General features: G+C 40.1%; 1 protein-coding gene across 6 annotated transcripts in view; it reads left to right on the forward strand.

The window, feature by feature from the left end:
• The window catches only part of COL25A1 (collagen type XXV alpha 1 chain), a 298,274-nt gene that overhangs the window by 195,319 nt on the left and 85,700 nt on the right, over nucleotides 1-17,255 (forward strand). For 3 of the 6 annotated variants that reach the window (XM_038136317.1, XM_038136316.1, XM_038136321.1), the window contains exons 6-10: nucleotides 56-82; nucleotides 248-274; nucleotides 11,542-11,601; nucleotides 13,415-13,522; nucleotides 16,526-16,561. In XM_038136317.1, the coding sequence (XP_037992245.1) occupies nucleotides 56-82; nucleotides 248-274; nucleotides 11,542-11,601; nucleotides 13,415-13,522; nucleotides 16,526-16,561 (258 nt within the window). Of the gene's footprint in view, nucleotides 1-55; nucleotides 83-247; nucleotides 275-11,541; nucleotides 11,602-12,460; nucleotides 12,533-13,414; nucleotides 13,523-16,525; nucleotides 16,562-17,255 lie in introns of all 6 variants that reach the window. The other 3 variants (XM_038136318.1, XM_038136319.1, XM_038136320.1) reach the window with 1 other exon arrangement.

Genomic DNA, 17,255 nt, shown 5'->3' on the forward strand with positions numbered 1-17,255 from the left:
GTATTCCAGGACTTCATCAGCATCAGTAAATAATCTTTGCCTTTTTTTCTTTCAGGGCCCTCCTGGTCCGAAAGGCGAGAAGGTGAGTTGATGTTTGGGTGATTCTTACAAGGTGACTGGAAAGCCCTCCCAGCATGAACTCAAGAGACTGTTTGTATTGATGCAGTGAAATGTTAGATTATGTAAGAGAGCTGGGTAGCACACAGATGCTGTGTTAAACCTATCATCTCATCTTTCCACTTTGCAGGGAGATCAAGGTGATCAGGGCCCTCGGGTAAGCATCTTAAAAAAATGTTCCACTTCCCCTTCGCTGAGTAGGCAATTAGTCTTTAGTGCAAAACTAAATTAAAATACACTGTCTGAGCTAATTATGCTTATTAGCTGCATTTACCCTGCATGTTGAAGTGTCTGCAGGACAGTAATGCTGAACGTGAGCAGGAAGTGTCTGGGAAGATTTGAGTGACTCCAAAGTGTAAAGTTTCCATTGCGGGTGGAAGCAGGTTCCACAGTGATTTTGCTCTGCTGTAAAAAGCTGGCTTTCCTAACCAAACCATTCAGTTTCCCCAGCAGTGTGTTCATGCCATGCATGGGCTTCCACAATGCAGAGGGCCAGTGGGTTTCTAATAAATATACTTCTGGATTTCATGTAAAATGTAGCTAATATTTAGTGAATTATAAACAAATATAATGTATGCATGTATTAGCTTTTTTCCTGACATATATGTATTTAATATTTTTAATAATAACAATATTATCACCTTGTAGTTACAATCCAGGCAGTTAGAACATGGTTTAATTGAGGAAATGAGAAGGTTCTTTTAATTTCTAAATGTCATGTTTATTTTAACAGAGAAGTAAGAGGAATACAGGAGTGTAAATTCGAATGGATTGGCTGTGCTGGTTCACTCTTCTTTACATCTGTGCTTCATTAGAAAATGCGTGGTTACATTGTTCAGATGATATAGTAACTCTCTTTGGTTACATGTTTATAATTTTTCCCATAACAGTATGTTCCATGGATTATTTTCTTCTGTTAACTATGTTAAATATTTTGAATTTGCAGCTTTATTTCATTCTACTGTTTTGTTTCATATAATTAGATTTAATTGGATTTTACATTTTTTTCAGCCAAGATTATCCAAAGTCACAACATGCTTTTACAGCTGTTTTGATGTTGACTGCCAGGGTGCCCTGTTACGCTTGGTGCTAGGGCTGCACATCATAAAGTCACCAACCTGAGAGTGAACAGCTTTAAATATTATTTCAGTTGAAACTTAGTAGGAGTTGAAAAACTGCTTAAATAAATAAAAAAGAAAGTAGAGAGTAACAACGAGAGCAATGTAGCTTTTTTTCTAGGTAACTAATATACAAACTAAAGGTTCTGAATAATGTAAAAATTTTCTTTTAACTTCTAAGCAAATTTAGTGTCTCTCTCAGAGGCCATACTGGGCTGTGTATTTTGTCTGGTTCTGTGCTATAGACCTTTGCAGGGAATGTGAGGAGAGCAGTGCAGTGCCTGTGGCTTAGGAGAGGATGCTCCATTCAGGTGGTGTAGGACAGGCTCGAGTGCAAGTGCTTGCACTAAGTGGCCTTACATGCAGAAGAATGCATGTTCTTACATTCACATTCACAGGGTGCCTTTAGATTCAAAAGAACACGAGGGCATATGTGGTGGCAGTATCAGAGAGGGTGCAATAACAAATATGGAAGAGCAGTGTTGTGAAGATCATTACATAGCTGAGGATAAGAATCTGGAATTATGACTGTCAGAGAAGTTTCCAGGGAAAGCCCCAGAGGTCTGAATACTGGAGAACAAATGAAGTGGTATCAACACAAGGGAATGAGGACACAGAAATCTTGACAAAATGTTGAAGAGGTGTAAGAACTGTTAAGTGGTTAGGCATATGTGGCTTTCAGTTCTTGGTCTGGAGGTATTGGCAGTGCCCAAGAAGAAGATGCAGGTTTGGTCAGTGTTGCTGCAATGGGACCTCTGCTGTGCAGAGATTGTTAAGTCCTACTTTGCCAAGACATACAGAAGGCAGTGGAGTCCTTACTGAGCCATGCAAATCATGGAGTCCTTACTGAGCCATGCAAATCATGGTTATGACTGTTGTGGGTTTGGTAAATCAAGTGGGAGATAAAAAGCAGAAAATATCCAACCTGAGGAATTCTTATATAAGGCATCATAAAGTTGTATCTGCAGCAGCAGCTGGCACTTGAGACTGAATGCTGTATGTGATTACAGAAAAGGAATGCAATAAGGCCAGCAGTGGGGAGGAAGAGGTGATGATTATCATCTTCTGGACAAGAAGAAACTGAAACTTTACCAACTCTTTAGTCAATGCAGGTTGTAGTAACATACCTCCTTTTTGAGTATATGGATCAAACTGGGGAAATTTTCCCAGTGTTGTTGGTTTTCCCTTAATCTATTCTGAATGTATTCTACAGCCTCTTCTTTTTTCCCCTCCCTATTTCACAAGTAATAAGTACCATGAAGCCTCTGACCATTTTATGTTTCGTGGTACAGCAGTTATCTCTTCTCATAACTGTCTTCAGGGTGAGTCTGCTCAACCTGCTGTGCCAGGGGATTTACAATATAATTAACAGAATTTTTATGTGTAAGCCACTCATGCACCAAATGAAACTAAACCCATTTAGTCCTGGTTGGTTACCTTTGCACATAGTTTTCCATCACTGCGTGTGTAAAATAAATGGGTTTGGAGGTAATGGCATACAATATTATTTTTGAGAAATAATGTACCTGAAAGTAACTGGGGCATGACATTAATACTTGGATTTGACAAGTTTGCAGACAGATTGGATATAATATCTAAGAGCAGTGAACGTTTTAGTGCTAATTCATCTTTTACAGGTAAGGAGCCGGAGGTTTCTTTGGGTTTATATTTTTACATACTGGCTTGAAACATGTGTTTAACTTAGCAAAAACCTGTTAGTTTTCCAAGCTATGAGTGAAATTTCAAAATTACCCTTTTTCTTTAGAAAAGCTGCTTTCTTTCCTCCAGGCATTTTTGTAAAAGAAATCAAAATAAAATGTAAAGACTGTCCAAGTCAAGATGAGACCTTAAACTTTCAAATATCTGCTGATAAGAAAATAGAAAGGTATTTGTGAAAACATTTTGCAAGAGGCAAAGATATTGTTTTCTGTCCCACCCAGGTTTTTTCACCATGAGATTTTTGAGGGATTGTTCTTTCTGAAATAATGTCAAAACCATAAAAATAGTAATCAGTTATCTCAAAATGTTCACATTCACTGGGCTTGTAGAATATGTACTGAACTGCTTTGAAGTTCAGGTTTTCTTGAAAACTCCTTCAATAGAGTCATACACGAAGAACTCAGCCATGCAAATACCAGCCAGAGGTCAGGCACTTGTATTTTTAAAATAATGTGGCTGGGCTTTTGTGGGGTTTTTTGGGGGTTTTGTTTGTTTTTTTAAAGAATGTGAAGAGTTTTCTTACATGTTCAGAAGTAGTCTGTGGATCAGTCTCCTTCATTGAGCAGAGATGGCAAAAGGGTTCTAGTTTGTAATGCTATGCGACTTGATCTACTAATGTCCATATTGTGTAGAAAATACAAGCCAAAACACATTCTAGTAATGTGAGTGGTATAGAAATTCATGCCCTGAGTATGAGTTTGAGCAGCAAGTTAATATAGCTTTTAATCACATGAGACCACCAATAAGGTAGTGATAGTGAGTCCTGATCTTATTTGGAAAAATTCTTTTTTATCTCTTTATGTATTTTTATATGAGATCTCTAATTACTCTAAAGTTCTGGTTGACAAAACATTTAGGTCAAATGCAGAACTAGCTTTCCTTGATACCATTGTAATAAATGGTAATGTTAGTATATCTTTTGGATGCTCTTCTTTTTGCAGAGAGCATGGCTTCATGAAATGTCCGTCGAAATTTGCTTTACTGTACTGAGCCATGAGAAAATTAAAAATGATGGAGTTTAGCCTGTGGACTGTTAGAATAAATGGTGATATGGGGCTGCTCAGTTACAGTTAATCAGCTCTAGTCCAATTTAAAAAAAGGCCTTTGAAAATCTCGTGATGGTAGGATTTCAAAGGATATATTGTCCAAGTAGAGACTGCATCTTAATAATGGAAATAGGTCTTCAGAGGTGAATGTTTGGGATCAGAGCAGCTAGTATGGAATGTCTTATTGGATGTGGAGGGAAATGTTGTAATCAAGGATGAGGAAAAGGCTGAGGTACTTAATGCCTTCTTTGCCTCCGTCTTCAACAGAAAGACTGGTTGTCCCAAGGGCAACCAGCCCCTGATCTGGTTGACAGGGATAGGGATCTGAAGAGACTCCCTGCAATCCAGAAGGAAGTAGTTATTCCTGCTGTGCCACTTAGAAGCTCACACATCTCTGGGGCCAGATGGGGTTCACATGAAGGTACTGAAGGAGCTGTGGAAGAGCTGGCCAGGCCACTCTCCATCATTTATCATCAGTCCTGGCTACCTGTGTGGGTCCCAGATGACTGGAGATTGACCAGCTGACACCCAGCTACAAGAATGGTCAGAAAGAGGATCTGGAGAGCTATGGGTCTGTCAGCTTGACCTCAGTGCCAGGAAAAGTTATGGAACAGATCATGTTGAATAAGATCACACAGCATGTACAGGACATCCAGGGCATGAGGCCCAGCAAGCATGGATTCAGGAAAAGCAGGTCCTGCTTGGCCAACCTGATATTCTTTCACAACCAGGTGACCTGCCTAGTGGATGAGGGTGGTGTTCGGTTGGAAGTTGGACTTGATATTCTTGGAGATATTTTCCAGCTTTAGTGACTCCATGATTCTTGATCTTTTCCCAGCCATCTGTAAATGACATAATGAATATCTTCTGTCCTTTATCTCAGATACATGAGAGATTTCTTGCTTATCAGGGCTAGAAATCATTAGCTAGAAGCTGGTTTTAAATTGGTTTTGGGCTAGGTGAAATAAAATACCACCCAGAAGCCATACTTAAGTATTTCCATAAAATAATTTTCTACTTTTGGTATGTTTAAATAAATTTTCCTGTTGGTTGGGGTGACACAGAACTGATAATATCACTAAAATATCTTAAGCAGGAAAGATGAAGTTCTAGAAAAGACAGGAACTCAGAAGTTTATTTTATTTTGTTAACCTTTATTGACTTGAAGATTAAAAACATTCCTTGAGTCCTGTTAAAACAGTTAGGTTCAGATAGAGGCATAATGTTCTTTTCTCGTTAACCCTTTCCCCTGTTTACTTTTAATATATTTGCTACTTATTTGCTGCCTGGTAGAGAGAAATCATTGCTTTGCAACTTCTACTCTTCTATGCTGACAGACTCTTTCAAAATTACCTAATATTAACAATAGTAGTCCTAAAAGCAGTCTATTTACTGAAATAACTAAATACAAATATATGTGTATATATAAACATAAGCTCTCTTTTCAAGCTGAAACATTGCTTCACTTGTTCTATTATAGGCACAACTTTTATAAACTGTGCCATATTAAAAGGAAATTAAAGGTGTGCAAGCAGTAAATTTTGACTTGTTTTTTTTCAAATGAAAATTTTAAAAAGCCTTCTTTTAATATATGTGCATTACTATTAGTTAATATATTTCTAGGAAATATATAAGTATTTTCAGCCTTTTCCTGCTCCTAGTGACAATGCATGGAAAAGCTGTATTCATCTCCTTAGAAAAAGCACTTCAATCTTAAATTAGAAAATACTAGTTACTGAATGATGATTAAACCATGACCATTAACTTTTCACCCCTTTAAAACCATTCTATTTTTGTACTATACATTCAGTTTTGTACTATATGGGGGATTTTGGTTTTGGTTTGTTTGTTGTTGTTTGGTGTTTGTAAAGAAAGGAACAGGTTTGCTTCACAAAATAAATAATAGTATATAAACTAATCTGATGTTTTGCCTTCCCCAAAAGCAAAACTCAGATTTTTGGAGTGAGGTCAGATTGACATTGCTAACTGTAGTGAATGTAGGTAAATCATTTATGTTACAGGAAAATTTGTTCCCAAATGTTTTATGCTGGTAATTTTGATCCTCATTCCACATCTTGCCAAAGCAAAAATGTGTAGTATTAGAGTGAAAGTCTTATGTTAATTAAATACAATTTTGCATAATTTAAATTCCATTTAGTGCTGTGAATTTTTTCTGCTCTTGATGATTCGTATGTCTAAAAGCATATTTTTTATTGTATGTTGCATCAAACATATAGCAGACACAGAGTGCAGCTTTAATTTCGTACTTTACCAGTGTGATTACACTCCTGGTTGTTTCTTCTCTTGTCAATTGACCTGTTTAAATCAAATTGTAGATCAAGTTATATAAGCTATATCTAACTAATGTTTCAACCTGCACTCTTAGTGGGCCACAATAAGAACATTTAAAAAGCATTAGTGATTCCTTCTGTTAACACAGCTTTCACTGAAGCAGACTCATTGAGAAAACCACTGGACATGCGGTTTGATGCCAATTTGTCTGTGAGCAGTTAATGTAATTCCTAAGACTTTTTTCCTTATCTGCCAGCAGGCAGCAGGGGTATTTACCTACTTCATTCCTGGGATTAATTATCTGCACTTCACTGGCATTGGGCTGTTGTGGCTCCCCTGCTTTCCGTTAAGGCAAAACTAGGGTAACATATTGGAGCAAGGTAACTTGGCTCTGTAACTAGGAGAGGTTAGGGAAGAACTCAGATGGTCCTGGCTGCCAACTTTGTCTAAAGCATTTGGACACTCAGAGAGTCAGAGTTCACAGGAGTGTCCTTCTGGCTGTGAATGACTCTCTAGGGCCAAGCTATGCCTTTGATGTTCAGCTCCTGAAGTTCCCCTGGGGAATGCAGAACAGCTGTGACGCTCCAGAGAAAGTGCCACATACCTGCTCCCGAGAGGAGGATGTTGTCATTCCTGTCTTAAGAGCTAGGCAGTGCGTGTCTTCGCTCTCCACCGCTTGGTTTGCATCTTGCCCCTTTTTAGTAATGCCAGAGGAATGGTGAGGAAGGAAGTCTCTGTACATCCTGTTCCTTTTTCTACAGCCCTGTCCTGTGGCTGAAAATACATCATGGAATTGTTGTGTCTCGAACTACAGCTGTCACGCAGAAGTGCTGCAGCACTGAACATTTGAATTAGACAAATTTGATTGAAAACAGCTCTTAAAAAAATTAATCCAGTCTTAATAAACATCAGAGAAGAAGCTTGAACCACTTACCTGCATCACATAACTGCAGCAGGTAAAAAAATTGAAGATAAACATAAGCCAGGAGAGAAGATTTTCGTTTTGAGAACCAACTTGGTTATGGACCATCCCATCTTGCAGTTAACTGGATGCCTACCACCACTTTCAGTGAGAGTAGCAGGTTTGCCTTCAGGAAGGATATTTTATGGAGGTCAGATGTGTGATCACTCATCACAACACATAATTGAGTTGTAGAGAAAAGACATTTTGCCTCAGTGAAAATTCATCTAATAATAGGAGAAGTGTTGGCTTTGTCCAGTTCTATTCAGTTTGAATGCAGTGTCAGGTAGATTTCACAGAGGTCATTATAGGAAATAATGCTTTTACAGTGATCTGTTTATGCTAGATCTTAAACAGTGCATTTTTACTATTTTTTGCAAAGTCTGGACCATTATATAATGTATTCAAATCAGAACTCTTTGCTGAATGTTTACCTAAGTGAAAAGAAGTTTATGGATTCTTGTCTTGTTGTGGTGTACTGTTTTTGCTAGCAGATTTGCTGCTGGAGAAAGCAGCAGTTATGATAAAAGGGATTATATAAGAGAGCTCCTGCTGAGAGTGCGTGGCACTGTACAGGGTGATACCAAACACTGTATTCCCCAGGGCAGGTACAATAATTAGCCACAGGACTGGCACTCGGTCTGAGGGATTAATTAGAGCTGGAGGTGGTGTTGGAGAGAGGCAGAGCAGCCATAAAGAGTGTCAGGATCACTCTGGCCTGAAGCCTGTGTGATTTGATGTGAAATAGCAGCAGCTGGCTGTAACCTTAGGAAGTGCAAGAGAACAGCAGGTGGTAATTCCTGTCTCATTTACCATGTCTTCACAGGAACATGCAAGCTTGTGCAGCTTGGGTTTATTGGCAGGTCAGAAGGAAAATCCTAGAGAGGACTGTGACATTTACTATACTGAGCAAATGCAGTAGTCAAACTGGAGTGTGTGGAGCACAGTGTAAAACCAGTAACACTGCTGCCTAATGTTATCATACTTGCCTCTGACAAGGTTATGATGACCTTATAATATTGACCTCATGTGGACCAGTGGACAAAGCTGAGAGTACTGTGTAAAATCTAGGAGAGCTAGTGGGAATTACATCCTTCAAGGCTGTGATGAATGTAAAAGGAGAACTGTTTCATCCGAGTAAAAAAATCAGACGGGGAATGTTACAATGTTCTGGCATCCCTCGATTTTCTCAATAGCCATTGTATGGGGCAAATAGGCTTTACCTACACTTTCAGGTGGGTAATGTTGTCCCATGGCTGTTGGCCTCCATCAGGCATCGTGTTTTGCTTGGCATTTGGGCAAAAATGGCAGCGAGGCATGCAGCAACTGTGCTAATTTAGAAATTGTAACCAGCTAGCATTTCAGGGTGAGCTTGAGTAGCTGTCAGCAGAGGAATTTAGTAGACCAGTGGTCGCTGTTGATGACTGTAGTGTTTTGTATTCTGTTAGGGCCTCCCAGGGTGTAGAACAAGAACCCTTCCTATGTGCAGTTCAAGAATCGAACCAAATAAAGAGAAAATTGAGTAACTTTGAATCCGTCGTTCAGAACAGCCTTCGATAGGGAAAAAATAAAACAGATCCAGGGGATATTTGTGGCTATATTTATAGCAGAGTGACAGGAAAGGAAGAGAACTTATTTTGTGGGAAGGATAGCTCTTTTTATGCCCTTTTAGAAGCTCATTGTGTGCCAGCATTATCTTTCATGCATGCCAGAGGATGCAATGCCTTCTAAAGCCTCCCACACATGCAAAAACTATGGACCTATTGTAGTGTCTTTGCTGGGTTCCATTTAGCATTCCCATGTTTCTGGCTCTCTCCAAAGATGTGTGTTACTGATGGGGAGATGATCCAGGTCCAAACTGTCATTGCATGTGTTAGGTCTGAGATTATGGCCACTTTGGGCAAAGGAAGGAAAGCTTTGTCCTACTTGGGAACAAGTGGAAGAAGCAACTAAGCTGCAGATGGAAGAATGGGATGGACCCTTTTCTCATGTATTGTTCATGTAGGCAGAAAACTGCAGTACTGACAGCTAATCTTGAACTTGCCCGTGTGGTGTTGGGAAGCTTTGGGAATGCTGGGGCTGGACTGTGAAGTGCTGAATGTAAATGGTTCTGTGTACAGCTACACAAATATTTCCAAAGTCTTTTATTTCTCCTCAGGGAGAAAGAAAATCTTTCATGACAAACCACTGTATTTTCTGAATAAGTGCCTTTTTAAAATTAATTCTCAGTTCTCTTTCATGTTGGAGATGAAATAAAATTAATAGGAGTTTAAAACATCAAATTGTTAATATGCTAATTTAGAGGTGACTGAAAATTACTGTGCTGTAATTCTAAAGGCTGATGAGTAAAAATGAAGTTGTTTAAAAAATTTATGTTTATCCATTTTTTCAATATGTGTCATTTATTGCTTCCTATTCAGATTTATCTTCTTACGTACGTTTCTTGTTTGTGCTCATTTCCATTACATGAGTGTTGTAGTTCTATCTAGAGGAGAAATGGATCATGTGCACAGCAGGGCTAATGAGTCACAGATGTAAAGATTCTGACACATTACTCTCTAATAACTTTAACTTACATTCCATAATAAGATAAATGAAAACTTGATACATCTGTTTCCTAAATGATGTATCATTCCAGTCTTACCAGTGTCTCAGGAGTGAGTCCCTTTATATGTTGTGAGTTTTAGCCTTTTTTGGTTTTGTTTTCTGTTTATTTGTTTCTAAAGAGGAGATTTCAGGGCACTGGGCAATGCAGTTAGCCACACTGCGGTTCATCCCAATGAAGTGGGAAAGCTGCATTTAGCCACTGGCTTTAGAGGATCAACTTACAGGGTCTCAGCTTCATCTCATGGATGTAGAGCAGGAATAAACATGCTAAATGCAACTCCAAGATGCTAGTAAAGATATGTATACATCAAAAAGTAACTCTCCCTTTTTTGTAAAGACTGGTGCAGTCTTTGTGCTCCACAGGCTCTCTGGTGTGATGAACAGAGCAAGTATTTGCCACATTAAAACAATCTGCTGCAGCTGAGAGACCTGGCTGGCTGCCCTGGCTTGTTGGTGCTCCCCAGCAGGCCAACTGGGCTGCAGAGAGCTCATGTGCTACAGCAACATGGGCTGCACCAGCAGAACCTTCACGCAAGACTCCTCAGAAGGGCCCTTGCCTGGCAGCAAGAGCTGGGCACAGCCTTCCCCTTAGGAGGTGCTAAGCTGGCATGGTGCACCTGTTTGCTCCAGGAGGAGCCCCCAGCGGGGCTGTGTGGCCAACTCTACCTCATAAAGGTGGTCTGTGGGCATATAGGGGCCTTAGAGCTCCCTGGATGTATTTTATTGAATGTTCCTCAGCCTAATGTCTCTCTGCCATTGAACAAGCCTCTGCTTCTAACAGTGCCTGCTATGCTAAAGGCAAGGAGAGGACTTAGGGATTTCCTCCTCTTTAGGAATTCACTGCTCAACTGCATAAGGTTTTGGCTTCATCAGAAAGTTTAATTCATACCCTACAAGGCAGCTCAAGAAAAGTGTTGAAATGAGAGCAAAATTCACCCCCTCATAGTGTGACAGCAGGCCACAATCACCGCACTCTTCCCTTTTTGTGCCAGTACAGTACAAGTTCTGCACATCTTGGTAGAGTAGAACATGAGAAACCATATGTGGCATATAGCAACTGAGGGGGTAAAAATGGATGTGAAAATACTGCTATGTATTTCTTGAAAACTTTGACCATGGCCATTATGGACTTCCCAAGATCTAGCAGTAGATTTATGTTCAGTGTTCCTAGTTGTTTATGTGCTACCAATTTATGTGCTAAATGTCATATGTTAAACAGAATGTGAGGAGCAGGACATTAATTATGCAGAGCTCTTCAGAGTGTGCTGTCATTGCTGTCAGCTTCTGCAGCAATCCAGAGTCAAGGCTTTCCACATAGATCTCGAAGTGCTGTAGTACATTTCAATTGAAAATGGCTCACTAGTCTGCTGGCTGATAGTCTTAACAATTTTCAAAAATATCATAACAATTTATTGTTCATTTTAATTAATTTTAAGGAGAGACACCTTCATGGGATTGCTCCTTCTAAAATCTCTTGATATTCTCATTGTGAAGTATCAACTTGCCTCTGCAGTGCAGTGCAGCCCTAACTCTGTTTCCCATATGACAGAGAGGCCGTTTCCTGTCTGTCGGCAGTGTGGGGTGTACCAAACGTAGTGTTTGTTCTGTTTGTCTGTTAGTAAATGGTCTCTGTGATGTTTGTGTCGTGCTGTTCTCGTACCATGTTATGCTGTGTCCCTAGGGTCTGCCAGGCTTCCCCACAGTTGCTGCTCTGCACAGTAATCAGATCCTCACCGTCAAGGTTTGTGGCTGACATGTACCTGTTCAGTCAGGTCTCTCTGTATCAGCATAAAAGTGCACATGAAAAATTGTTTTTAGCATGGAATACCAGTGAATTCTTAGGGTGGATCTAAGCCAAATCTCTTACTGCCTTTGCATTGATCTAAGTACTCCTGATGCAGAGCATGGAATCAAATCTATAACTGTGTACCCCTGGAAATGCCTACATTCCCCATGGTCTTGGTCAGTATTTTATTTTCAGATGAGTTTTTTCTGTTGCGCTGCTTCCCTGAGGCATACATGTGTGTGGAAAATGTCAGTGAACTCTATACTGGTTACACGTAGAGTCAGATATTTGTGTTAGATATCAGAGGTTTAATCTGTACATCCAGATTTTTTCAAATTTGCAAATTAAGCAGGAAGCAATCTGGTCAAGCTGGAACTTCAGACCTTATAAAAATAACACCATTCTTCATGGCACACTATGCTGGTTAGAAAATCTGACTGAAAGTTGAACTGGTGCTTTGTCTCTAGAAGCTTTGCTGAAAGAACAATATATAAAACTACTGATTTTTAGAGCCTGGGTAATGAAAAAAACTAATACACATGCAGAATTCTCATGCAAAATCTGGAGAGAAAACAGTTATGCATTTAAGTCACTGTATATGATTTAAGTCATTGCAGTATGTCCTGTTCAGTAGAGGCAATCTTTTTCCAAAATAAAATGCACAGTTTCTTTCAGGCAGAAGCACCAGTTCATATTATAATAGCTATTACAAATCTAATGAATATGTCTTTATTTCTTTCTCGGGCCTTCTGATGTCTATTCTTCAATTCTCTCATCTCTGATCTTCAACCTTTGACCTCACCTGCCTGATCAGATGGTGTTTCCTAAAATCAATCATGGGTTTCTCTCTGCTGATCAGCAGCTCATTAAACGCCGCCTCATTAAGGTAGTGCTTCATCTCACTGGAGTCTGGTTCTTCTTTACATTCAGTTTGCTCTTTGCTGTACCTTTTTGTCAGATGCCTTCTTACAGCAGGTTGTTCACTTGAAAATGCTTTGAAATGAAGCAACTGTTAATGGTATTAACAGTTAAAAGACTATGGGTGGCTTTGCTAAGTGAGCCGTGTTTGAGATGCCAGCAGCTTTTTTCCAGTGGTTTGCAGTAATGTGCTGGAAATAACTAAAGCACCATTTTGGGGTGTCTTTTCTTTTTTAGAGGGGAAGGTAATATGTTTTGACAACTCTCTTGAAAATTGACTTTAACAAATTATTAGGTAAAAATGAAGAGAGTTAGCTAATTGTCACTATAAAACAGCCTCCCAAAACAGATGGAAAATAATGTACAACTCCATCAAGAAGCAGTTATTTTCCATGCTCAATTTTGAAATCTATCCATGTATCATTCATGGGCTTGGAAAATTGCTGTGCAAATCTGTATATTCTCAGATGCGACTTTTCTTTTTCGCCTCAGCTTTGTTATGATTATGCAAATCATGAAGCAAACAGATGCTTATCAAAAACAGTCACTTGCTCTGGAGAACTAGATGAGTAAAATATTTCAAGACCATCCCAAATTTTGGCAATGTGATGTGGTAAAACAAGCAGTTTAGAATCTAAACCTTCTGCTCTGTGGCTGATTGCACCGGACCTATACAAACTGTTGGTCTTCAAGGCAAAGTGCTGTTTCTGCCATAAGCAGTGAAGAAGCCACTGTCCAGTTCATGGCAGCTTCTTCCAGCCTGTCTTGCACTCTTTATGGGTGAATTGATGTGTTTTTATGTGGTTGATGCCTCTAAAGCCAGTTTTGTGATGAGTTTTTATTGGTTTAGGGGGACCAAGGACAGGCTGGACCCCCTGGACCTCCAGGGCCACCAGGACCCAGAGGTCCCCCAGGAGATACCGGCAAAGATGGTCCTCGTGGGATGCCTGGCTTAACGGTGAGTTACTCTGTTACTGCTTTGGTGTGCACATTTCTCTCAAGCCTATGCCAGCAGAGTGTCAAAGACATTTTCTGAGGTCAGACTGGCAAGTAAGACATGCAGAAGCTGAACCACAGGCAGGTTTCAGGGTGTACCTGAAGTCCCCCACACACAGAACAAGTGTATAGCAGGGCCAGAAGTAACGCCAAGGTTCCTTGCCTTCCACCCCTGGCAGTTTCCCTACACTTTCTAAGGTTTCTCAGTCACTCGGTGATGTTTAATAGCTGTGTGAGGAGAGTCTCCCCCTTTCCACGAGTAGTAAATGTTTCTATTCAAACTTCAAGATAAAACTGAATTTGGGGCCTCATAGCATGGATGTGCTTGACTTCTCACTTCTTAATGGTTTAACCTCAAAAGTCATGGAATAAAGTAATAAACTGCTAAAGCTGCCCAGGGGATGATGAAGTTTGGAGTTAGATCCTGCTATCTTTAAACAAGAAGAACAGTACCATTTTCTTTGGCTCTGCCCCCATACTTCATTAGGACAAGCAGCAGAATCCAGTACATTGTGTATTGTTTGTTTTAGGCACAGGATGAATCCCACACTTTTTAAACAGATGCCTAAACACATGACTTTTTAGAAAAGTATGTGTTTGATTTTAGTTTATACTTTGTGGCCTCCTTAATTTTTATTCCCTTGAAAGAAGTATCTCTCTTTTCACTATGAATGGCGCTGTGTTATCAGTGTGGATATGGAATCACAGGCAGGAGGGAGACACAAAAAATGAAATGGCACATGTACAGATGCACACACACGTTCACATCCGTGAAAGGTGAAGATGGTGACCAAGAAGGCACATAGGGAACCAGCAAGGTGAGGACCAGCACTGGAAACAGAAACTCGTTTCTTGAAGAAAAAGCACCACTTGTTACATGAGGCCAGGACAGCATAAATTTTTCCTGCAGGGCTTTTTTAGCTAAAACTGAGAAAGAAAATACCTACACTCCTGTTCTAACCCTATTCAGGTATTAACTGTCTAAATGTAATATAGCATGATAATAGGAAGATGCTGCTAAAATTTCCTGTGAAAATCCAGCAAAGCTGGCTAGTTGAGACATCTAGGACTCTAGAGCTGCTGCTGCTGTTGTTGTTTTGGCTTGGCTTTTTTACCACTCCTGCCCTCCTAAGTTCTAGCTCAAGGTTATGAAATGACATTAGAAGTCTGTAGCTCTCACGATGCTTTACTTTGGCAACCTTCTCATTTCTTGTTAGACCTGTGGCACATCAGGCTCTGGGCCTCTTCTGGGTCTCTCTTGCATTCTCTTGTTGTGGTCAAATGGACTGTGGTCAGCAGAGTTGGTGCTGGTTTGATCTAGTAAGGGCAAGCCTGAAACCAGAATCCGTTTCTGACTGCAGCAGTAGTGTTTTAATAATTCACATACATAGATGGGGCTAGTAGAATCAGCTGGCCTAGCTAGTTACAGTGTGGCTGCGTGTTGCTTTGTGCTTTTTAGCAAAGGGATCATTAGTGTTTCTCATAACAGGAGAGTCATGCATTTTATGCAATGAGGTCATTCCATTTTATAATAGTTCTGTAGTGATTTTGACTTTAGATGGCAAGAGAGGGTTTCTTTTTATAGTTTTTAAGCTGTGGCTATCTTAAGCCCTATAACATTATGGAAAATCATAATACTGCTTTAGAATTAGATACAAACAAGCACTTAGGTAAAAACCATCCAGTTTGCTGCCCCTTGCTAGTGTTCTGTACCCTCAAGTTAATGTTGCTGGTCCTCAGAAGGCTTGTTCCTCCATGGCTGTGTGAAACACACTCAAACAGGAGAGCTGTAAAGGGAGAACTTAGCTGAGAGGGAAGGACAGCTTTGTCTTTGAGGTAAAGACTTGTGTGGACCTTGTGAGCTGAAAACAGCAGCTGCACTGTGCTGTGAGCTGGGGGGTTGCAGCATCACACAGCTGGAGGAGGGTGTCCTTAGAGTGACCAATGACCATTAGGCAGACATTACCTCTTTTGCAGGGTTAGACAAAGCAGGGCTTCTCTTCCAGCCTGTCCTTCTCAAGCAAGAAGGTTTACAATTGCCACAGCTGTAAGATGGTGTTTTGGGGCAGTGACTGGCCAGGAACATCTTCCTCCATGGCTTCTTGCTCCCAGCTGTCCTTGGTGTGAGTGCAGATGCTGTGTGTTTGCTTCTGAGTGCAGTGCACGTGTAGCCAGAGAAGCAGCCCTGATTCTTTTCAGTTGCCAGGAACAACATCAGAACAGTTCTCATCAATTTTATGACAGGCTTTCTTTTATGACAAAGCTGCTAAAGAAGACCCTGCAGCTGAGCTGATACAATAGCGCATGGACTGCCCTGTGCTCAGTTGGGTTTTCAAGGGAGTAGTATACAAACGAGATCACTAAAATGATAGGAGCTCTGGTTTTTTTGGATGGGTATTTTTAGCCCATATTGTATGACTGATATGTTTTACTGTATATGTGTTCATATGGGAAGAAAGGGGAGAAAATAAATTCTGACTGTATATAGAGTTGTGCCCACAGAGAGAATACATTGAGGATATGATGGCTTACCATTTTGAAAGCCAGTCCAGGTACTTAACAGCTGAGTAATTATTTAATGGCTTCAAAATACCAATATTCATGGTTTTATGGAACCTGGTAATTGACAAGAGTAAGTTCTGCCTGCTGAGTGAGGTGATGATACAGACCAGTAATCTTGGAATATATAAACAGTGGGATACAGCACATGTGTGAAAATAACCTTTCTCTGTGTCCTCTAGCACAGTGGAATGGAATATTATGTTTGGAACCAAGGGACAGTCAGAACACCAATACTTAATTCTTGCCTTGAGAACTATAACAATACATGGTTGTGAAGCTGTACTTGTGCAGTTAGTTGCCATACCTGTTTAAGAATAAACTTTTAAAGATAATTTGTTGCTAGATAGAAAACTGGATTCAAGATGTGTTTCTGAAATTATTCACTCCTTTTTTTTATTTGAAGGGTGAGCCAGGAAAACCAGGAGAACAAGGATTGACAGTAAGTATCCTTCCAGTTTTCTAAGAAGGTCTAACATGACATATACCTTTTAAGATGATAAATTCTAAAAAGCTTTATGGCTGTGTATTTCCAGACCTTCCTTTGTCACAGGCTATTTGAGGCCTTATTTGTGAAGGAAACACAAGAAAGAAAACATCCTCTGTTTAAATACAGTCATCTGTCCCATAAGGCCAACTTCTTTAAGCTTGGAGAAGCAGAAGGAAATAAACCAGCTAAGGGCACAGTAAAACAAAAAAGAATCAAGCCAGGGGTTCCCAGTTCCTGGCCCCCTCTTCACACTGGCTCTGAAGCTGAGCTGTTTCTACCTTGAGTCCATTGAGCAGCATAGGAACCATCTACATGTTTTACAGGCCAAAATTCAGGCAATCTGTGTGGCAAGGGCTCTGGACCTTTGCCTGACAGAACAGTGAAGAGGCAGCAGTGAAACTGTCAGAAAGTTCTGTTCTGAGGTTTCAGTTTTTTCCTCTCTTTTCCTCTGTCAAATACTTCCGATTCATTTGGAATTAAATTGAAGCTCCACTGGTTGTAAATCAGCTTTAGCCACAGGTTGAGACATCATAAGTTTCTGCCTGTCACATATTCCCAGAATGGTGGAACATGCAGTGCTTCTTCTCCCTTAAGATCTCTCTAAACACGGTCTTTTTTTATTTTTATGAGAGATGACAGATTGTAG

This window comes from Motacilla alba, chromosome 4 (assembly GCF_015832195.1).
Source record: "Motacilla alba alba isolate MOTALB_02 chromosome 4, Motacilla_alba_V1.0_pri, whole genome shotgun sequence".
In the NCBI taxonomy this organism is placed as follows: domain Eukaryota; kingdom Metazoa; phylum Chordata; class Aves; order Passeriformes; family Motacillidae; genus Motacilla; species Motacilla alba.